A 23,326-nucleotide genomic window follows, 5' to 3' on the forward strand; every position below is an offset into this window, starting at 1 on the left:
TTATTTTCCGGCGTCACTTGGATCATCTAGTTTGTTAACAAGGTCACAAACCAAGTTTTCCATGATGGAAAAACGGGCTGGGCCAATGTGCGAGCGCCCCATCCATCGCGTCAAAACAATTGCAACGTCGTTGATCCGATTGTCTTGGAGGTACCTTAGCATTCTCCGTCCTGCCCCATGCTCCCGATCGTCGTGGTAATTTTCGATAGTTTTTCCACTTTGGTCGCGAAACCTGTAGACGAGGATTCTGCTGTCGCAACTTGCAGCGTAAGGGTCTATTGATGTTTTTTTGTAGATATTCAGGGCCTCGTCCGAGGACTGAATATTAGCGCCAACCGCCATAAATTCAGACCCGTCTTTCTGCACCGGTTCCGTGGAGACAACCACAACGTCGTCCAAGGACTGATATTCCTCAGAGGAAATTTGCAAGGCATCCGCACTGGAAATAAGGGGTACCTCTTCCTCGTATTTCGTACCGTTTGGCATTGTTATCTCGTTTCTTTGAACTTTAGCGTTAATGTTCTGCTTGCGAAATGAATCCGCTTTATCAAAAAGTTTATTTCTAGCGGAGGTAAGGGGTGCGGGCTGTTGGGGAGTGATGAAGAAGGGTAAACGCTGTTTTGCAATTTTTTTTAGCCTCTGCGCGTTGAGAATCTCATCCTTTTTATTGCGATCCTTCAACTTAGCGGTTATTGTGACCGGTTTGTCATTGAACTGTGGGCGGACCCCGTTCCTGTGGATGCGGACAAACTCAACATCGACACCCAGTGATTGCTTTATATCATTGGGTATCGCTGTGGCCAAGTCCTCTTGTTGGGTATAAGGATAGTTGTGAATCAATATATTGTCTTTCATCGATCTCGAGCGAAGATCAGTTATGTCATCATCGATGTGTGACAGTTTTCTGTCCATTCTAATCACAACCGACCGCAGGAGATCAAGTTCACGCTTAAGTTGAGCATTTTCGGAGCGCAAGGTTGTAATTTCGTTATAATTACACTCGGCCTGGTCCGATATGGTTTTCAGTTTGTCACATAACGGACCCTGGTCACGCTCTGCTGAATGTTCGGTTTGCTTGGCTTTGGGTGAACTGTTGTCAGCATTTTTTTTGGATATTCCTTTGTTTCGTGTTTCCATGTTTTAAACAAACCCAAGTTGAAATTCCTCTTTTTTTCCAGTATATATCAATACAGAACACTATTTGACACACAATAAACTAAAATAGAATCCCACTTTGTATCAAAAACACTCCAATAAAACCAAAATCACCAGGACCAAAAAATTTACGTGCTCATGGCCTCGGGTGTCACGTGACTATATGGGGATCCCTGACATAGTGAGGATGAATTTGTAGTAACTTCAAATAAGAGAATTTTTTTAGGATTGGACACATGTTTCGTTGGAGTCCAAATCGATATTGGAACCTCCAAACGGTCCGGATCCAGACAAGGACCACGTCATATCCTGTCGGAGTCAACTGCAATCCGGAGAGCAAACATGAACACAAGTAAGCATTAAAATTCTTAAAAATATGATTCTTAAGCCTAATAACGTACCACCGAACAAACTTTAGTCAAAACTATCTTGTATAATTATCATTTTTTTCTCGTTCTCAACCAAAGTGAATAAATGAATAAATGAATAAATAAAAGTTGTTTAAATAAAAAGGCCTATGCTTTCACATTCCGACTTTTAAATTTCAAAACAACATCTACGAGTTTACGGGTTACTGTAAACAGTGAAATATTCGCCCAGTTTTATTTTCGCCACCGTTGTCCGTGTAGTTGGATAATTTAAGACTGGGCGAATTCAAATGATTGTTCTTTAAACTAACTATGACTGGGCGAAACCTTTTGTAAGTGTAGAAGGGAAAAAAATACACGGGGCGAAAATAGCCCTGTATACACTATTCTGCGTAATCATGTCACGGTACGTTACTAGAACAATTCCGCAAAACGTTGGCGAAAATATCGAATAATGAACTTGAATTAGTCTCTGGTTGAAAACACATATTTTTTTTCCTAACAAAATATAGAATCGATTTGACGATATCAAGCTTATGACCTTTAATTTTGCCGGTTTTGGTCTGTAACCGAAGTTATTACTATAACCGCGAATCAAGATAGCATATTTACTCATAGGTGCTTGACCTTTTGACTCCCTCCAGGTGGCTGACAACTTCAACTTCTGCAACCTTAAAAAGGCTTGCAAGGACATCCGTAACCATACCGGAAGTTCATCAGTGATGGCTGCATCCCTCTGACGATGGGAGGGGACCACACAATTAGCTGCCCCATTTTACAGGTCATGAAGGTAAGCGGTCAGAATGTCCACTTATATTACTACCAATCATGCAAATAATACAAACCTGTCTCTATTTTTAACTATCGTAGACTAAGGAAGTGGCCAATATGAGTCTAGGTTTCTAGAAAAAATAAATACATATAAAAAAAACATTTTGTAATTTCTTATATGAGACAATGACAAATATCATGACATTAAATTGACATTCTGTCTTTGTTTAGCTTGTTTACTAGTCCCTGTTAATTCCCAAAAATTCAGGGTACATTTCCAGACTCGTTTCGGAGCTAGAATATTTAGAGTTTTTCTTAAAATACATGTACAGCATGCAAAATGCATTTGAATGCTTGTAAGTAAAGTCATACTTTACATTTTTAATTGAATACTTTATATCTAAATAAAAAAAGAATCATATTACATAAAAATATAATCATGAAATTACAAAGTGGAAATCATCATATTATGGAGATAAAAAATAGAAAAAAATGGAAGATAGGTCGCGTCTGACCTTAAAAAAATCAAACATACTTTTTGGACAAATATTGTAAACTGTGAAAAATTTAACTGAATCGATAATTTTTTTTAAATATAATGTACGTTTAGCCACATTACTATCGACAGGTGTCCCATACAACCTTAATTACCATAAAACTTACATGATCTTTTTTAATACATTAAGTTTTATTTTTCCTCATACAGTAAAACTCGAATAACATCGAATATGCTCATAAAGTATACATGGTTACAGCAAAGTAAGTTTCATTCCCCGTTTTAACTATCTAAATTTATAAATAAATATCGGAAATAAACTTCAGTCATGACAATTTAAAATCGCTTATCGTTGCGTCTCGCTTTCAGTCCGATCTACCATACATTTCCATCGAGCCCATGAGCTTGTCTGAGTTATTCCTATGTACCAAGTATTTTCAGTCATCAACTACATCCTATGAAACTGAAGCCACATAAACTCCACACACTCCACGTGGATGACAACACCAACTCTGAAAGTGAATCAGAACTATTTATCGATACCATAGAAGAAGTAAACTCTCTGACTATGGATGAATGGCAAGAGACAATCCTTGTGAACAATGTACCTGTAAAATTTCAGTTGGACACAGGTGCTAAGTGCAATGTTATGTCTTTGGCAACATTGAAAGCCACATGCAGTGAACCTAAAATCCGGAGAAAAGATGTCCCACTCAAGTCATATTCTGGACATCTCATTAAACCTATGGGCATCACCTCCCTTACATGCCGCCACAGAGATCAAGACTTTCAGGTTGACTTTTATATAGTCAGAGAGGACGTACAAGCTATTCTTGGAGCAAAAACTTGTCAAGAAATGAAGATGGTGCAACGCATTTACAGCTTGACTCCTAGTGCATTACCGGAAGACATAGTAAATAGCAACATGTATGAAAATTTGTTCAAAGGCCTTGGATGCTTGCTGGCATGCACACTATAGGTGTAGACAAAACAGTCACTCCAGTAGTACATCCACCAAGAAAGATACCTATTGCAATCAAGGACAAAGTCAAGACAGAGTTGGATCGAATGACCGAGATGGGAGTTATTGTGAAACAGGAAGAACCTACAGAATGGGTTAACTCGATGGTCACAGTCATTAAACCGAATGGCAAAATTAGAATTTGTATTGACCCAAGAGACTTAAATAAAGCAATTTGTCGTGAACACTATCCTCTTAAAACAGTGGAGGAAGTTATTTCACAGATGCCAAATGCCAAAATATTCACCAAACTCGATGCCACTAGTGGATTCTGGCAACTTAGACTGGATGAGAAAAGCTCAAAATTATGCACGTTTAACACTCCATTTGGACGCTTTAGATTTACACGCTTACCTTTCGGCATCAAATCGGCTCCAGAAGTGTTCCAGAAAGTGATCTCGCAAATGGTCTTGGATATCGAGGGAGCAGAAGCCATTATTGATGACATCCTGGTGTGGGGATCCAATCAGAAAGAGCATGACGCAAGATTGAAGAGAGTGTTAGAGAGAGCAATGGAGTACAATCTCAAACTCAGCGCAGAAAAATGTGAATTTAGAAAATCGGAAGTCACATATGTTGGCCATAGACTCACAAGCAAAGGAGTCAAACCTGATCCAGAAAAAATCAGAGCTGTATGCAACATGGTAAAACCGACATGCTTGAAAGATCTACAAACATTTATGGGATTCATCCAATATCTCAGCAAATTCATGCCTCACTTGTCTACAGTCAGTGCACCCCTAAGAACACTGCTGGAGAAGAACACAGCATGGCACTGGGATGAAGAGAAGGAAACAAGCTTCCTTAAACTCAAGGATATGGCTACAAATACAACGTAGGATCTAGGTGATGCATGCTGTTCAATGACTTGACCAGGTTTCCATTTTCCCTCTGAAAATGGAAACCTGGTCAAGTCATTGAACAGCATGCATCACCTAGATCCTACGTTGTTCAGTCGTCAGATGGAAGGAAATTGCGTAGGAACCGAAGACACCTTCGCGCAACCAACTACCGTGCTGAGAATGCACCGCGAAATGATGGCATGCGAAATTGTGTGAATCCTGAAGTTTTGCGCGATAGCATTCAGTTACAGGACCGTTCGGACCACATTAATGAAAAAGATGCAAACATCACTGCTGAACCGAAAAACGTACCTGTTCCGTTTCAACCCCAAACCACGCGCTCAGGCAGGACCGTCAGACCACCAGCAAAATTCAATGACTATATTGAATGACTTATTGTGTTGCGTTAAATAGCTATTACATTTAAAAAATTAACAAAAACAATTAAAAACTGTAATTTAGAGTTTAGAAATTATGTAGTTTGTTTTTGCATGGAAATCTAGTCTTGCGTAATCTCTAGTCAATTTTTCATTACAAATGCATAATATTTTGCTTTTAATGGAAAGAGAGGGATGTCACATACTCAATTGTTTTCTATTTGAAATCCGGAAGTTATCCGTCTTTGGTTTTGTCTTTTATGTGTATGACTAACATGGCTGCCTCCGACAGGAGATCTAGGCATGCAGTCTGCGTATCAGTATTGGTTTGTTGGTGTCCCCACCCAATGAAATAAACGGAATGACTGCTCTAACGGGAGCATACTTATTGTTTGAAGTTCTATGTGTGCTTCCGGGGGTAAAATACCTTTGATGACTATCATACGAAATGAAAAGGGAGTGGCGGGTGCGGGAACCAGACTATGGGACACCTCCATATTGTGACGAACTTCTTATCGAAATAAACAATACCCCTTATAATTGTTATCTAACAGCGTAGCGCGATAGATTAGAACGTTCACCTCAAATCTGTAAGTCAAGTGCTCGAATACCACAGGACCTTAGCTAATTACAACATTAATATTGGGCAACACTGGGCGTTTTAAAATCAATTCGCCATACCATAACGAAATAAAGTATGGAAAACTAAATGAGAACAGCATAACTGATAAACTGAAATGAAGATTATAGTCCCCCGTATAGATCTGTCAACCCAAATTTTCCGTTTTACAGCTACGCCGTTTGTAGGGGACTTATAAAATAAACATTCTTTATCTTGCGTTGTATTTGCTCTGTTTTTCTTTTCACAAAGTGTTCTGAATAACAGGTATTTATTACAGCCATGAGAAGGTTAAAATAAAGGATAAACCTTTCCATGTGACCACGAGCATTTAATGTGCAGTGTGTGCGTGTGTGTGTTTAAGAAAGTGTTACGTGTAAATTGATTGAAACTTTTTGAAGTTGGTTATTTATATCGGATGACGGATTTAAACAATAAGTGTAATTTACAGAATGTCTGATAACTGCCGTGTGTCTGAGGCCCTGTACGTAGGTCTATGTGATTATATAGGGACACCGACAGAAGTGGCCATTAGGAGGGAGGTGATGGACATGAGGGAGATGATAATAAAACCTTTACAAATACATGAAGGCCAACGAGTGATGTACAGTGGTAGTTTAAGAGAAGGTTTTAGGTTTACATCTTCCGACGTAGACTTGATGTACTGGTGTACCAATCATAAAGTCATAACTGACTTATCACAGTCCAGTTTTTATGATCTGTCAAAACATTCCATTATTCTCATGGAGGACACTGATACACCACCGGGGTTTGCCAGACTACATCTTCTTGCGTCACCACGAATCATAACATTTGCATCATCTCTTGTTCGGTTTAATGACAGGATGTATCTATCAAATTCAAAGTGGAGAAAAATTATGTTGACATGGATTAAAGGTAAAAAATCATATAGCAGTATAAAATATCATGGTCCTTGTGCAAACAGTTTCATGGGATGTGTAGAATCTGACCACGTTCTTTGTTTGCATTGTTCCTATTGGCCAAAGTTAACCGAGGATTGGAGAAAAAGATGCGCTCTACATAACTGGCCCCCTAAGCACGTGCTTGAAGCCATTCTAAAACATGGCTGTCATTTAGTGCCAGTTGGAAGTAAAATTTTACCAAATGAAAATGAAGATGAATTAGAATGGAGAATGTCATTTTCTTTGGCGGAACAAAAACTTGTTTATTCCATGAACCATACTCAGTTTTTATGTTATGGACTTCTGAAAATATTCCTACAGGAAGTCGTCAATCGAGACATAGAAGAACCGTTTCTGTGTTCATATTTTGTGAAGACTACATTGTTTTGGCTCATACAAATAGGACATATCACATGGTATCCAAACGGCTTATTAAATTATTTCTGGAAATGTTTAAAATTTCTGTTAGAAAGTGTATATCGATGTGTGCTGTCAAACTTTTTTGTTCCACAGAACAACATGTTTGCCAGTAAATTAGCGACCGTCGAAGGCGTACGTCAATCAAGTCCCTTTCAGAAAAGATAAACGGATACTTCGAAACAGGTGTATTATGCTTGCTTCAAAGTCAGACACTTAGATCAATAGTAAAACCAGTTTTATGTAACAAATATTTGAGATTAGTTCCTCGTTTACGAACGTAGGGCATGTGATAAACAATGCAACATTAGATAAGTGTATCAACATGGAAATTCTCATGCGGCTAAATTTTCCTACAGATAGCATAGGAGAATACTGTACATATTATGTTCTTATTGAAATTTAAACATTCCATCGAACTGTAATCAAAAAGTGTAAAGATTAGACAAATTGATTTGCAGTTTTTTTAAAATGGCAGGTAGACTAGGTGATGTATCTCAATTTTTATATATTGCTACGACTTTTATAATCAAAAAAGATTTGAAAATATCACTGATTTTTGTCAAAAGAAATATTTCTCTTCTTAGAAATATATAGCAGGTCAATTTTTGAACAGGATGACAATAATTCAATTTTACTTCAATTAAAGCTTCAAAATGGCTTTTCTACAACCTTAAAACGATTGTTATAATTTGATTATGATGTACATGTACAATGCTCTTCCATCAACATAAGTATTTTAAGGTGTCTCATATCAACTCAATAAAATAGAAATAAGATTAAATAAAATAATGTAATTTTAACTGATTTTGATTTTAAGATATATTACAGAGTACATGTAGAGAATAGACTCATGAAACCTTCACGGAATCAAATAAAATGCCAATAGGTATAAACAATTTAATAATCACGATTTGTGGGTTTTTATTTTGCTTTGTTTACATTGTGTGGACATTATTCTAGACTTTGTAATACAAATAGGACAGAGGAATATCTAGCTACCTAACAATACGCTTTATTAAGGTCTTTCGTTTTCCAACGGAAGACCTTATTGTTTTCGTTCGGTTTCTTTTTCCCTATTATTATTATTTTTTTTCTTACAAAATTTGTGCAGGCGATTTCTCGAAAATGGCTCAGCCGATTTTCGTGAAACTTTCAGATCTAATAGATATTAATCCGAACTTAATATACATTTTTTTATTTTGATGACGTCATTTCCGTTCTTGAGAAAATGACGTTTTAACGATTTTCAGAGGGTCGGCTTGTCCAGGGATCTCCTCCTAAACGGTAAAAGATATTGAGTTCAAACTTTCAGGGATTGTAGACAAGAGATTGTAGATGTGCTATTTGGCGTTCATATTTGTCATGCTTAAAAGGCGTTTAAGCTCGCCTGGTCCCGAAAATTGAGACTAAAAAAACGTCGTAATTTTTACTGGTTTTCTTAGTTTGTCTCTTTTCTGAAAAATATTTTGTTAACACTTGTAATGCAAAAAAGATTAATTTTTACAAGACCTTTCATTTGATATCAAGAAAAAGGGGCTGGCCCCTCCAATTAAGGGACCAAAGGGCTCTAAAGTCTTTCATCTGTAGCCCTTTACTGAGTGATATTTTGTGAACAGTTATAGAAGCAAATATGTTTATCTTACAGTTATGTATCCAATGAATGTAATGATTTTATCACGTGTTACGTAATTGGGGGTTTTTAAGGGCCAAAAGTCCAGAATTTTGATCACCCATATCTCAGAAAGGAAAAATATTTTGAAATAAAGTATAGAAGTAAAGGATTTTTCAAAATTTCGTTAAAGGCCGAACATTTTTACCGGGTGGTAAATCTCAGGTGAGGGCGGGGCTTAATTATTAGAGGTGTGAAAGCCTCCGGGGCTTGCAGTCTACCTGTGGTCGTGAACGTTGCTAAGCGCTATACACAGGAAGCAAATTAATACACAGGAAATAAAGAATTAGTCAGAATTGGTCTTTGTTTAAATTATCTTATTGTTCTAATGACCATACGAAGGGATTTTATACGGAAATGGTCATTTGTCGTCCGAATTTTCTCTAAGCACACGTGTGTAAAGCACAATTGAAAAAATGCAGTAAAATAATTCTGCTATAATAGTATAACTCAGTACACTGTGTTTAGCACTTGACATTGTTTAAAAAGTTAATTTTAACAATTATAATAGTATAAGAAAACCATACGATCAGTAAGAATGTGGAATGTAAAGACAGCCATTATACGTCGACAATTAATGGAGTTCGTTTCCATGGAGTGACGTTTACATACACCAACTTCTTACCAGTAAATATAGCTTTTGTAGCATATTGTACGTTTGTTGTAAAAAGAAAATTTTATATATTTTGGAGCTGTCCATGCATTTTCGTTGAATTTATTAGGTCACACACATTCAACATAATTCAAATATAAATTGTGCGTATTTTCAATCACTGAATAACTATTTTTCATAATCAATTTTAATACCGGTAATGTTTAAAAATCAATTTTCATTTCCCCCCTTTAATTCATGACGGAAGATATCAAAGATAACGTTGTTAATTGCTAGTAAACAGAAATCAGCGGACCTGGCAAGATCACGCTCGGACGATCACGTCAATCAAACTGGGTGCTATTGTTTCAAACTTGATTGACAAGCGGCATCATTTTGAAGTTTGTACAGGTAAAAAAGGGGGCGTTTGTAAAATGTTCGGCCTTTAAATGGCCCCTATAAGGAGTTATGGGATCGGCCCCTAAAACGTTCTTTCCTATATATCTCAAGAACGGTAACAAATTTCTAAACACTTGTTGAACAAAATGTGTTGAGATTTAAATGACCTTTTATTTGATATCAAGAAAAAGGGGCTGGCCCCTCAAATTAGGGGACCAAAGGGCTCCAAAGTCTTTTATCTGTAGCCCTTTACTGAGGGATATTTTGTGAACAGTTATAGAAGCAAATATGTTTATCTTACAGCTATCTATCCAAGCAATGTAATGATTTTATCGTGTGTTACGTGATTAGGGGTTTTAAGGGGCCAAAAGTCCAGAATTTTGATCACCCATATCTCAAAAAGGAAATATATTTTGAAATAAAGTATAGAAGTAAAGATAGTCAAAATGATGTACTAAATAATATGCAATTTTCAAAATTTCGTTAAATGCAGTTAAGGGATCGCCCCCTGAAACGTTCTTTCCTATATATCACAAGAACGGTAACAAATCTCTTAACAATTGTTAAACAAAATGTGTTGAAATTTAAATGACCTTTTATTTGATATCAAGAAAAAGGGGCTGTCCCCTCAAATTAGGGGACCAAAGGGCTCTAAAGTCTTTCATCTGTAGCTATTTACTGAGGGATATTTTGTGAAAGGCTATAGAAGCAAATATGTTTATCTTACAATTATGTATCCAAGCAATGTAATGTCATGTGTTATGTAATGAGGGTTTTTTAGAGGTCAAGAGTCCAAAACTATGACCATCTATATCTCAAAAAGAAAAAATATTTTGAAATGCAGTTTAGAAGAAAAGATGCTAAAAATGATGTACTTAACAACATGCAATCTTCAAAATTTGGTTCAGCGGCTCCAATAAGGAGATAAGGGACCGGCCCCTAAAACTTTTTCTTCTAAGATATCTCAAGAACAGTGACGAATTCTAAACACTTGTTGAACAAAGCTCTTACACCTGTAACAAAATAGTATCTGGCCCCCTAGAATGTAGACCCTGTTTTTTTTATTCTAAATCATGTTTAACTGTTAAATAGGAAAATCAAGATAGAACAAATTCTAAAATCAGACGGAAGACCTCCTCGTTGCTCGCAACGAGATCGTGTCTAGTTTGTTTTACTGATTTGTAACAAAGAGTGGATGATTGAGTATATTTTTGTGATTTAATAAATAAAACCGGTAATGGATGATTTTTTGAGTTTCATGTTTATAATACTTTAATGAGAGTTTATATATTTTTTATGTTGAAATTAATTGAAAACATCCAAAGGGATCCAATGATACCCAATTTTATGTAAATATGAGGCCTAAGGGTTACATTGTTCACCTGAGTGACAATGTCGTTTTACAAAAGTAAATTGCTGTCTATTAGCCAGTACTATTCTAATTACAACTGCACGTTCACGCAAAAATTACAATTATTCAAAATCCATTCAATTTTTTTTTCCAAGCATCTCCATACTGATTTCTTCTTCATCAAATTTAAAAGGATTAAAACGGAAATTAATTGTGTCCCCTTCACGTACCAGAACACCTGAAAATACACATTTAAACCTTTCTTTGATACCAATGCCACAAGTTAAATGCTTTACTTTCCTCCAAATAAAATAAACTATAAACCATTTCATAACCGTTCAATGGGACAAAATTCTATTCATTAAGTTTGATGCACAAGTGGTAAATCATACCAGAACAATAAAAGATCCAAGTTGAAAATATGGAAACGCGCAATTTAAAGTGGGGTCAAACCGTTTGATGATAATGCAGTCCTAAGACATCTGTGATCAACGCCTTCTTAACACCGCGACATTGAATGTTTGAGACCAGCATTTCCACCAATCCTGAAGATATGATGCAAAGAAAACCAGTATCATGGTATTTACAGTTCAATAGCAAAAACAATTAAAGTTACCGTGAGAAAGGATGGTGGGCGGGTTTTTTGTTGGTTTGTTAATAATTTGTCCTACCAGATTTGGTCTTCTGCACATTAGAAAGGAAGTTATGACGTGTGAATTTTACTTTAAAAACCGAGTATGTGCAACCCAAATTGGCCCGGAACTGCAAATCGTGCCCCTGGGACAACTGCACACATTAAGAATGTATTGAATATGCCCTTTCATTGTCTGTTTTTTTTTAAATTCCTGTTAGAACTAGTGCCTTGTAAATTTTTATTTTGCAATGTCAAGTCTAAGGTCCGTTTGATACTAGGTCATCAGTTGATTACCCACAAGATCCATTTTGATCATATAAGTAGACAAAATCAAATCCTGCAATAAAACATCGCTATTAGTTGTGAAGTTTAAAAAAAAATCAACTGATAATTCAAAGCTTATATAGCTGATGTCTGCAATTCGCGTGACCCGTGTTAGATAACGCTGATAACACTCAATACAACGCAGGCATCCTTCCTCTAGACTGGTTCCCTGTCTATTTCAGACAAGCGCCCTTCCTTTAGTTTGGGAGCCTCTACTGTCATCATTGTCTGGAACGCCCTTCAGTAGGCTAACGATCTTCGGATCTATATACCGGTATATTTATTTATCTCAAAATGCATAGGAAGTCCAAACTGTATCTTTTTGAAGTACATTTTTTATTGCACTTAAAATGACCAATCTATACGGTGTACTCCCCCTGAGGATCGAAACAGGTCGCTACAGAGGAGAACCGGTGGAGGATAGAATATGTAACTTATGTGATCTTAACGAAATCGAAACTGAAAAGCACTTTTTATTACGTTGTCCATTCTTTAATAACCAGAGAAGTCATTTATTTTATAAAATAGGAAATAATTTAACTGTAAGTCAAAATAATACAAGTGACAGTATTCTGTTTGTTGACCTAATATGTAACTACCCCCGCCAAATCGCTTATTTTATCAATGAATTATACAATTTAAGACAGAAACACTTGACAAAGCCATCTTGCTCCCAAAACATGTACAATTTATTCACATTGTATTGAAAGTGACTTATAGGTCCGTTGGGCCGGGTGTATTGATGTTAAATTTGTAAGATGAATTTTGTAATAATGCTATATACAAATGTACACATGTCACTATAATAAATCATTTACTTACTTACTTACTATTTGACATGTGTACCGTTTATTCATCCTTAATCTTTCATTATCAAATAATTAACAGTTAATTTGAGTGACTTTTTCCAGGTGTGTAATTCCACCTTTAACAGCAAATGATCCCAACGGCACACCATACGTGTCGCAATTATAATCCCCAACGAACAGCAATGAAAAGAATTGTAAGGACCGCTCTCCGTCGCTCTCTGAGTACCAGCTCCCGTCATAGGGGGAAATACAACGAACCGCTGTCAGGGAACGATATGCCCCGGTCCGGGGGGATAGCCTCCATGATGCGTCTCCCCGTACAGACAGATTCCCAGGGTAAGAACGCGCACCTGTTTCTATTTATCTCGTGCACCGGTCACGTTCCGATTTGTGTAACTTACCGGGCACCTTCCCCTCGTTACAATGGGTCAGATAAGACAGCTTGCGCTGACCATGACCCAACATATAATCTAAGTTTGTTTGTAAATAATCATCAGGTTATGAGCTATAATCTTTAAACCATTAATTAAATCGATATCAGTTACGATATAGATAATAAAACCCTGGAATATATTTATTTTTGTTACAAATTATATAATATATCGAGTTTTATAAACACGTATCTTTATTGCATAAGATATCTACATTCTGAACAAATAGATAACATGAGCTGGACAGCTACGGCGGCCTATTTCAGCTTATGTTATAGACATTCCAACAACGACATGTATACATATGGTTTTTTTTTTTTTATATATTTACATTTACAATTAAGTAATTAACAGCTCCGTCATACTGATTGTCCATTAAAATGCAAAAAGACACACATGTATGGATCGTCCATATTTCATTTTCACTTTAAAGATTATTTTTCATAAGGACTTCTATTTCTGCTAAAATCCATATGAATTAACATAATTATAAGCAGTTGTAACATATGTACATGAATATAAACATATTACGCTACCCTCTAAGCAGGAGCACACATGTCACTATATATATTATAGTCATACAATATTCTAAACAAATATCATTCGTGCGTGTACATTCATAGCGGGAGAGACCATAGAAATCAACAAATCAATTGCTGGTGAAAAGTACTCGAACATTAGCTCCCAACGAAATGTTTTATCAGAATAAATGCATGCAAAGAGAATTGTTTCCTTTGACAAGGTTTGAAGGCTTGCTTTGTGGGAATTCCCATGGATATCGGAACGTCCAACCGGTCCGGAACCAGGCTAGGACCACGACAAATCCGGACCGAGTCGGCGCTGGTTCGGAGGACCAACATCGCGACAGGTAGGTTGTAAAATGAAGCCGCTGTAGTAAGGTGTAGAAATAAAGTTACGTTACTGAATAGCTGTAGAAAAAGCCATTAGCTTAGTGGTGATCTGTATATCAATAGGTGTAACTGAAAATAAAGCCGCTTCTAGTTAGCTGTTGAGAATTTGATCGCTGCTACTGAAAAGATGTAGAAATATATATCAATCTGATTAAAATCAGATCTTCGATGATATGTCGCTATATATCATAATTAGCTGTATAGAAATGGCTGCTATTGCATTGGCGGATCCAGAGGGGGGGTTCCGGGGGTCGGAACCCCCCCTTTCTCTGGGACATATGAATTTTTTGGAAAACGTTAAATGCCCATTTAAAGGCAATTTTTCCCATTTATAATAGAAATACCGTAATTATCTCAAATAAATGCTTTTAAAATTGCTTATTTAAAGAATTTCGTACTGCGTCCCATAATTTTGTTCTTATAGGAAAAAAACCTATCGATTTTTTATCGAAATAAAGTACATTGTTTTCCCCTTCAGCATCTGGTGTTTACTACACTGAGTAAACATGTGGAAAATTAAGAAAAATTATATAAAATAAGCATTATCGCTAAAAACACAGATTTATAATAGCATATACAATGCATTTTCTCCCCTATTTCTTTAAAAAAAATTGATTATAGTTCATACAGTTTTGAACTGACAAGCCATCGAGTAAAACGATGTTCAAGTACGAGTACACGCATTTGTTTTACTTTTAAAAGCCGCTTTCAAATGTATTAATTGTTTAGTTCATTAACTAAAGTAATTATAATAGATGAGTTTTACTTTGTTTCACACGAAAAATACAAAGAAAATTACATGTACATGACTCGCTTATGCGGGTAATGCTATTTTTCTGGAATGCTAGCTACTTTCATACCCAAATGAAACACAAAAGAAATAATTTTTTGTTTTGTTTCCAAGAATCGGAAATTCTGTTACAAAAATACCGTGTAAAGGAATTATATGAAAACCATTATGAACATGCCCAACTTTTGAAAACTTTTCTAAGAATGATCGCATCTGTACTAGTGCCGGATGATGTAGCGCACCTATTACGGGGGTCACGTCAAGTTCCCTGAGACGACAATTTTAATTGCTTTTACCATTGCACACGTACCATCTATTCAGCAGAAAAAATATTTCCATTCTTTTGTCATATCGTATCATTTAGACCTTTATTTAAGAGGGCAATCGATAGAAATCAAAATCGATAAATAGTTCAGAATTTAAAAACATCAAAGACAAAAAAATTACCAAAATATCCATTTTTATGATAGTTTGTCGTAATTAGTCTGAGTTATGTTTTGTTTCTTAGTGTTTCTTTTCTATCAAGCATAGACGCATTTTCTCATTGCTGGAGACTTGGGTTTCTCGAGGCTAGATATTATGCAAATCTTCCTTACCTAAACCAAAACGGCTAAACGCTCAATAATGCAGTGCACTCTGCTGTTGAAATAGATGTGAAATAGATAGTGATGAGATAAATGTTTTTTAAATACAGTTGTATACGCACGGAAAACGTGCAATTATTCCTTATTTATTGACAAATGATGAATTTTGCGCATATTGGTTTTCATCAAATGGAACCCCCCCTTTTCCAAATTGCTGGATCCGCCTCTGTATTGAAAAGCTGTAAAAATCCGCTACTGTAAAAATAGCCGCTAATTATTAGCTGTAGAAATAGCCGCTACTAATAAGCTTTTTAAAAATAAAAAATGAACGTTACTAGTTAGCAGCATAGATCAGATGCTACTGAAAAGCTGTTAAAAATAATTGCTAATGGTTATCTGTTTTAAATCGAGTTTTATTTTGTTTTTTTACGCACTTATGTGTATTTACGATACATATGTGCATTTATATGTATGTACATGACTTCAATTACACCTTCCATAATGCATGGCTTTTGTTAACAAACCATACCGTACACGTACATAAAAACTTTGGCAAGGGTTTAAAACATTGGTAGAATTTGGACAGAATATGTACACGGATGTATGGATCACCATCCAAACAAAGAGTTCAAACAAGAGTTTTCTCTCTTCCAGAGTAGGGATACTTTCCCATGTTATAATACATGTAATTATTATAGAGCTCTCGAAGCATCGATTACCGATTTACAGTGTCGTTCAATGAAGATGAACCTCATTTTTACTGGCATCGGAGGGGAGACCAAGGATGAGGATACGGAAGATAAGCTTCGCGCCTTTCTGTATTATGAGCTAGGCATCGACGAGCATATTCAATTCGGAAACGTCCACCGGTTTGGCAGATACGTCCGCGGTCAAGATAGACCGATTGTTGCCCGATTTCTCTACCAAAAAGACTTAATCGCTGTCAGGAGTAGGTCGCACAGGTTGCGCAATACGGGCTACGGAATCCGAGAACAATATCCCACCTCTATTGAGAGGCGTCGGAGGGAGCTATACCCCGCGATGCGGTATCATAGGAGCCGTGGCGACAATGTGAAGATGGTTCGAGATACGCTTTACGTCAACGGTCAGCGTTACGACCCCGAGACAGAGCCTACAGAGGATCCAACGTATTTTGGAAGTCACGTTGTGCCTGCGCCACCGATCGGCAATATGGACAAGGGTACACCTGAAGATCAACCCATGGAAGGCGAGGACCAGTTAATCGCGCAAGGTAGTACTGACGCGCCGACACCCACCCAGAGCTAGGGGGACGCTGAGGATAGACCACCGCTCCGAATCGTGTCATGGAACGTGAACAGAGGTCTGGAAAAGAAGTTAGGTGAACATGAGTTTTGTAAACTTCTTTCCTCGTATGACATTGTATTTTTATCAGAGTGTTGGGTAAACAGTGAGTCTACTTTAGACCTGTCTCATCTTACTCAAGTTTATGCGTCCTTTATGTACCCACGTACCAGAGGCAAAGGGGGTGGAATGGTAATTCTGGTAAGAGACGAACTACTAGCTCACTTTTCAGTTTGTAAATATGTTGGTGACAGTATGGTATGGGTAAAATTGTCAGGTATATATAAAAATGACGTTTATATTTGTTTTGTTTACATTGCACATGAAAACAGTGTATTCTATACTACTTATGATATTGACCTTTTTGACACTCTATTATGCGATATTGCGAAGTACAGTGATATGGGTGTTATCATATTAGCTGGAGATTTTAATAGTCGTGTGGGTGAATCAAAAGATTATGTTGAATATGATATTTTGGCTAACAATTTGTTAAATAACATGCCTGCATTCTTGTCATATGATAAGGATTATACTTGTTCACGTAGATCGGAAGACAAACATGTCAATAATTTTGGTCGTAAATTACTCGAATTATGTCGAGCCTCTGGTCTTAGAATATGTAATGGCAGGGTTTCCGGGGACACGCGGGGCAAATATACATTTTTTAATCATTTAGGTTCGAGTGTCATAGATTACGTTTTAGTTGGTAAGGATGATTTTGATGCCATCGAGAGTTTTACTGTTAAAGATTTTAATGAATGGTCAGACCACGCTCCAGCTGGTCTGACGACAATGGTATCATAAGCGATGCGCAGTTTGGGTTTAAGCCAGGTCATAGTACCACAGATGCCATTTTTGCACTTACTAGTTTAGTATCTTTATATTTGAAAAAGAAAAAGAAATTATATTGTTGATTACAGAAAAGCGTTTGATAGTGTGAATAGAAACAAGTTATTATACAAACTTGCTACAAATGGAGTCACGGGAAAGTTGTTAAGTATTATTAAGCATATTTATTGTGAGTTAAAATCATGTGTCAGATATAAGTCTGAACTGTCAAATTATTTTTCGTCAACAACTGGACTTATGCAAGGAGAGGCTTTGTCGCCTTTTCTTTTTTCATTATATATTAATGATTTTGAAATGGATCTTATTCGAAGTTGTTGTGAACCTGTTGACTTCAGAGACCTTTCGCTTTTTCTTTTAATGTATGCTGATGATACTGTGTTAATAGCTAATTCAAGGGAGAGTCTACAGGGTATGTTGAATCAATTGTATCAATTTAGTAATGATTGGAATATTGGTGTGAACACAGATAAAACAAAAATAGTTGTTTTTCGACATGCGGGTAGAATGTGTAAAAATGATTTTTGGACATATGACCAAAAGCATGTTGAGGTTGTTAATTGTTTCAATTATTTAGGAATCAATTTGAATTTTAATGGGAATTTTAATGTTACACAGAAAACAATTGCAATGCAGGGTAGGAAATGTATGTTTGGTATTTTAAAACTATGTAATGAAACTTATTTAAATATTGAGACTAAATTAAGCATTTTTGACACCTATGTATCTAGCGTTCTTAACTATGGCTCCGAGATATGGGGTTTTCATTCTGGTGATGAAATAGAACGAGTTCACACAAATTTTTGTAAAAGAATTTTGAAAGTTAAAAAATGTACGTCAAACTTTATGGTTTATTCAGAGTTAGGTCGTCTACCTATGAGTATTATACGTAAATTGCGTATCATTAAGTATTGGTTGAAATTGATTAAAACAGAAAATTGTATATTACGCAATGTATATGAGGAAATGGTCTCACAGTTGATACCAAATACATGGTGTTTTAATGTCAGAGAATTATTAGTATCTCTGGGTATGCATGAAGTCTGGCTTTCACAAAATGTGGCTAACACTAATGTTTTCTTAAAAATTGTAAAGCAGAGGTTGTCTGATTTTTTTATTCAGGAAAGAGACGCATTTTTCGAGTCATCCTCTAAATGTTTATTGTACAAGTATCTGCCTGACACTTTTTCGTTACAATTTTATTTGAGTAAAAATATTCCGGAAAACCTTGTTGTCCTTTTAACAAAATATAGACTGTCATCGCATATGCTTTTGGTAGAGCAAGGCCGTTATAATGGAACTGTCAGATCGATGCGTATCTGTAAATATTGTAATTTAGGTGAAGTCGAGGATGAATTCCATTTCATACTTATCTGTCCATTTTATAAAAGTCTACGGGTATTGTATTTAAAAAAATATTACTGGTCTCGTCCTTCAATGTTTAAGTTAGTTCAACTCCTTGCCATTCATAATCGCAAACAATTGTGCCATCTCGCAATGTTTCTGCGTGAGGCAGGTAAAAAACGGGATGTCGGATAACTAGTACATCCAACTGATGTATTATTACTATCACTATTATTATTAATATTACTATTATTATCATTATTATCATTATTATAATCATTTGATTTATTGATTTATAGGGTCTCTCCTCCTATGAATGTACATGTATGAATAATATTTTTTTAGAATATTGTTTAATGTCAATAGCGAACTGTTTGATTTTGATTGGATAGAGTGTAGCATTATATATTTATAATTATGTACATATGTTTCAACAGCTTATAATTCATTTGAATTTAGCCAATAAACAATACAATTATGTAAGGCAGGGACGTAGCATCGGGGGGGGGGGGGGGGAGGGGGGCTGCCACCCCCCCCTCCTTTTTGTCGCAGCAAAGATTTTTTGTTAAATTTACATATGAAGGTGTGAATTATGATTGAGTTGCCCCCTTCCCCACTTTTTGAAATGACAGAAATTGAAGTTATGGATATCAACTAAAGACTACCCCCCCCCCCCCCCCCCCGAACGGTTTAGGATTCATTAGGATTAATTCAAAATGATTCTGAGAAGTTCCTTTTATTTTTTTGCTTGTCAAGATTTTTTCGATGAGTCTGCCCCCCCCCCCCTTTCAAAAACGATGGCTCATGCTACGTGCCTGTAATGAAAGGTATATGTATGATATCAACCTTAGTATAGCAATAAACTTCTAAGGGCAAGGGCAAATGTCTCAGATGTCGTCGAGCTGTTTTATTTTTGCTGTGATTTTGGTCCTAAATCTTGTTTACTTGCCAAACTGTTGTGAGGGGAAAATAATTCACATACCGCGGAACGAGATAGTTTATCAAAGAATTTCTTGTAAAGATTATAATCGAATCTGGAAATATTGGAACAAAAAACTCACTGGTATTAAGTGATAAAATGCGTAGAAGAAATTAAGAATAAAATAACACATGTAAAATAATTGTTGAAAATTAAATAGAAACCCTCACAAAAAAGTATGAATATGGTAAACATCGTGCTGTATCGTGTGTTAGCGGTGCAAGGAGTAAGTATCATGGTGTGTACGTTTAGCACTAGTATACAAAATCTCATCTTCTCACTCAGAAAAGCTTCATTTTTACAATAAAATATCAAATTCTAACGAGTACAAGTTGCAAGTTTTCCTTGAAAAGGCATGAATGATCCCAGCTAACAAGATTAAGTGCAAATTCACCATTCATTGAAACAGGTAGATATTGTAAACCAATTATCCCTAAGGAAAAACGTTTAAGCTATGCTAGTAAATTATTGGTCGAAAATGAAAAACATTTTGTACTTTACTGTCCTAGGTATGACAATCTTCGATTTCATCATTGTTATATATTTTATGATAAATTATACTGTGGTATTGATCCTATAAAAGAAATTGTGTATCCATGTGATTATAATATACCAAAACGTCTATGTATCTACTTAGATAAATGCTTTATGCAGACAAAACAGTTCCGGGGACTATGAAGTATTGTATAAAACTGTCTACTCTTGCATGCTATAGCCTTTATGTATGCCAACATGGTGATGTCAATAAACCATTGAATTGAATACATTTAAGCTCCTCGTGCATACATCTTGCGTTCATCAACTGTACATCGCGATGCACATTAGATTTAACAAAGTCTGAGTAATGATCGACTGTTTATTTTGTTCTAGGGGCCTCGCCGTTTGACTCTTTCCAAGTAGCTGACGTCGGTGACGTGAACTTTAACCTTTACAATCTTCCTAAGGCGTGTGAGGACATCCGGGACTATTACCGGAAGTTGATTAGTAATGGCTGCATACCTCTAACAATGGGAGGGGACCACACAATTAGCTACCCCATCCTGCAGGCCATGAAGGTCAGACATGTGCACTCAATTAATAAATAACTATTGGATAGTCAAAATCTAACTGTTAGACTGATTAATAGTGAAGACAGACTAGAGATTTGAATATATATACACTATTGCACTAAATGCAGCGCTCAAAATATGATCTCGATTTCTAGACTTGGTCGATCCAGAAGCTTGATATTAAGGTACATGTAGTCAAAAATGACGTATTGTATTCTGATGCCGATTCTGATTGGTGATGTGGTAAAATGTCAAATACTTTGTCGTGCTTCCATTTCTGACAGATGACGTTAATTGTAAGTTAAAATGACCTAATATAAACATCCATTTTTACTGCCCTAAATGAGCTGCATCAGCGGAACTAATTTCTCTGATCTTTCCTTCCCCTTTTTAAAAGCGCTAAGCATAGCTTAGCGCTTTATTGTCGTTGGACTTCTGCTTCCGGTGCATCGAATAACCGCGCCCTATGAGCAGAAATATACATCATTTAAACTGGTTAGAGAACCAGCTTCAGGGGTTAACGCACATAATTGCACGGGCTATTGTTGCTCGGGCTACTGTGAATCTAAGTGCGGGGCTTACGTACATCACTGCAGGGGCTGCCACGAAGTGATAAGGAAATATGTTGCGCATACCGAAGCTGAAATATAGAAAATCAAATTGATTCTTCTTAACTAAACTTGCAAAAAGTGAATTTCCTTTAGAACCAAGTTAGGTTAGCGCTCTTTAGTACTATCATTACTTTGATTGTTATTGCTATCAACTGATTGGCATACGTGGTACAAACTCTCTTTAATTCGTTATTTGAACGGCTCATAATGATGTATTCATTGATAATGAGACGCTAATGACACCTGGTAATGTTTGAAGTGTTTTCTTGGTCCCCAGGAGAGGTACGGTCCCCTGGGAATGGTCCATATCGACGCCCACTCTGACACAAGCGACACGATGCTGGGGGAGAAGATTGCCCACGGGACGCCCTTCCGTCGGGCGGTGGAGGAGGGGTGCCTGGACCCCCACAGGGTCATTCAGATCGGACTCCGTGGGTCCACATATTCCGTGGAGGACTACGATTGGGCGAGGAACCAGGTAAAGGGAATTATGGGGAAAAGATGCCATAAAAATAATATTCAAGGAAGGGATATGAAGGTCGAAGCACATTTTACGTGTAACTTCGCAAGAATTTTTTTTTTAAATCAGAAAAACAAGAATTTTCGAAAAGCAAAACTAGTTTTTTCTCTTTATAATTTTAGAATCGATAGTTAATACATGTATAAATATTAAAACTAATTTCTTTATACTACTACGTCATACATATCGTCATATGTATACCGCGTATGCTGAATAATGTGGTTATGAAAGTCTTTGTCTAGAATGTTTACTTATATTTCAGGGATTTCGAGTGGTAATGGCGGAGGAGTGTTGGCACAAGTCCCTGGCCCCCCTGATGAGTGAGGTTCGTGATATGATGGGCGACAGACCGGTGTATATATCATTTGACATCGATGGACTCGACCCCGCCTTTGCACCGGGAACAGGTACCCCCGAGATAGGTGGGCTGACCTCGATACAGGGACTGGAGATCGTCCGGGGTTGCAGGGGACTGAACGTCGTCGGGGGTGATCTCGTGGAGGTTAGTCTACAAGACCCCTCCCCCTTCCGAAAAAAAAGGGGAAAAAAGACATCCCCCCCCCAAACCCCCCCCCAAAAAAAAAAAAAAACAAACAAACAAAACACAACAATACAATTCAACCACTAAACGATTTTGTATCCACAGTAGAAAAAAAGCATATTAGGCTGTCCAGGCACAAATAGATGGAAAGAGCAAAAGAGTTTTCTGAAAAAATGAAAACAATCATGTCGATGGCTCTGTAAAGAGCTACATATAACAGGTGGTTGTCTCGTTGTATGTCATTGGATGCCGAATTTTTGGTTAATGACGTCATCAGCTAGTATGAAAAACAATTGATAAATCAGTAATTTTTTTTTAACAGGTGTCCCCTTCTTATGATTTGAATGGAACGACCGCCTTGACGGGAGCCAACCTTTTGTTTGAGATGCTTTGTGTCCTACCTGGGGTCAAGTACCTCCGCTGACGTCATTCGAATGTCATCATGCATATCATGATCAGGCGTTGATTTCTCTTACGTATTGAATAACTATTTATTTAAACTGCCGGTGATTATAACATGTTCATCTGTTTAGAAATAAAAAATAAAAATCCCCCGTGGACGTGTTCCGTGTTTGCGCCTCTGTTTTACGGCTGATAACAAGCCCTGCCGACTGACACCATTTT

At 36.7% G+C, this 23,326-nt stretch overlaps 3 protein-coding genes across 3 annotated transcripts; 2 read left to right on the plus strand and 1 right to left on the minus strand.

Moving 5' to 3' along the window:
- LOC128179428 (uncharacterized) lies at window positions 1-1,185 on the minus strand. Its single transcript, XM_052846838.1, has one exon. It carries the CDS (start codon window positions 1,135-1,137, stop codon window positions 1-3), a length of 1,137 nt encoding a protein of 378 aa, XP_052702798.1. The 5' UTR covers window positions 1,138-1,185.
- Window positions 1,186-5,320: 4,135 nt separating this feature from the next.
- Window positions 5,321-7,157, plus strand: LOC128182320 (uncharacterized). The gene has a single exon (XM_052850903.1). It carries the CDS (start codon window positions 6,102-6,104, stop codon window positions 7,155-7,157), a length of 1,056 nt encoding a protein of 351 aa, XP_052706863.1. The 5' UTR covers window positions 5,321-6,101.
- A 4,961-nt stretch (window positions 7,158-12,118) lies between these two features.
- On the plus strand, window positions 12,119-23,273 carry LOC128180792 (agmatinase, mitochondrial-like). Its single transcript, XM_052848948.1, has 7 exons — window positions 12,119-12,235; window positions 12,873-13,106; window positions 13,944-14,069; window positions 20,852-21,036; window positions 21,919-22,119; window positions 22,424-22,663; window positions 23,025-23,273. Exons 2-7 carry the CDS (start codon window positions 12,899-12,901, stop codon window positions 23,124-23,126), a joined length of 1,062 nt encoding a protein of 353 aa, XP_052704908.1. The 5' UTR covers window positions 12,119-12,235; window positions 12,873-12,898; the 3' UTR covers window positions 23,127-23,273.
- Window positions 23,274-23,326: the final 53 nt, after the last annotated feature.

This window comes from Crassostrea angulata, chromosome 4 (genome assembly GCF_025612915.1).
Source record: "Crassostrea angulata isolate pt1a10 chromosome 4, ASM2561291v2, whole genome shotgun sequence".
In the NCBI taxonomy this organism is placed as follows: Eukaryota; Metazoa; Mollusca; class Bivalvia; order Ostreida; family Ostreidae; genus Magallana; species Magallana angulata.

Bases quoted from the DNA above. Each gene is read 5' to 3' on its own strand.
- LOC128180792 (XM_052848948.1), top strand. From the start codon at position 12,899: ATGATCCCAACGGCACACCATACGTGTCGCAATTATAATCCCCAACGA. The intron at 13,107-13,943 runs GTAAGAACGCGC...TCCTTTGACAAG, and splicing joins CGTACAGACAGATTCCCAGG to GTTTGAAGGCTTGCTTTGTG. The intron at 22,664-23,024 runs GTTAGTCTACAA...TTTTTTTAACAG, and splicing joins TCGGGGGTGATCTCGTGGAG to GTGTCCCCTTCTTATGATTT.
- LOC128182320 (XM_052850903.1), top strand. From the start codon at position 6,102: ATGTCTGATAACTGCCGTGTGTCTGAGGCCCTGTACGTAGGTCTATGT.
- LOC128179428 (XM_052846838.1), bottom strand. From the start codon at position 1,137: ATGGAAACACGAAACAAAGGAATATCCAAAAAAAATGCTGACAACAGT.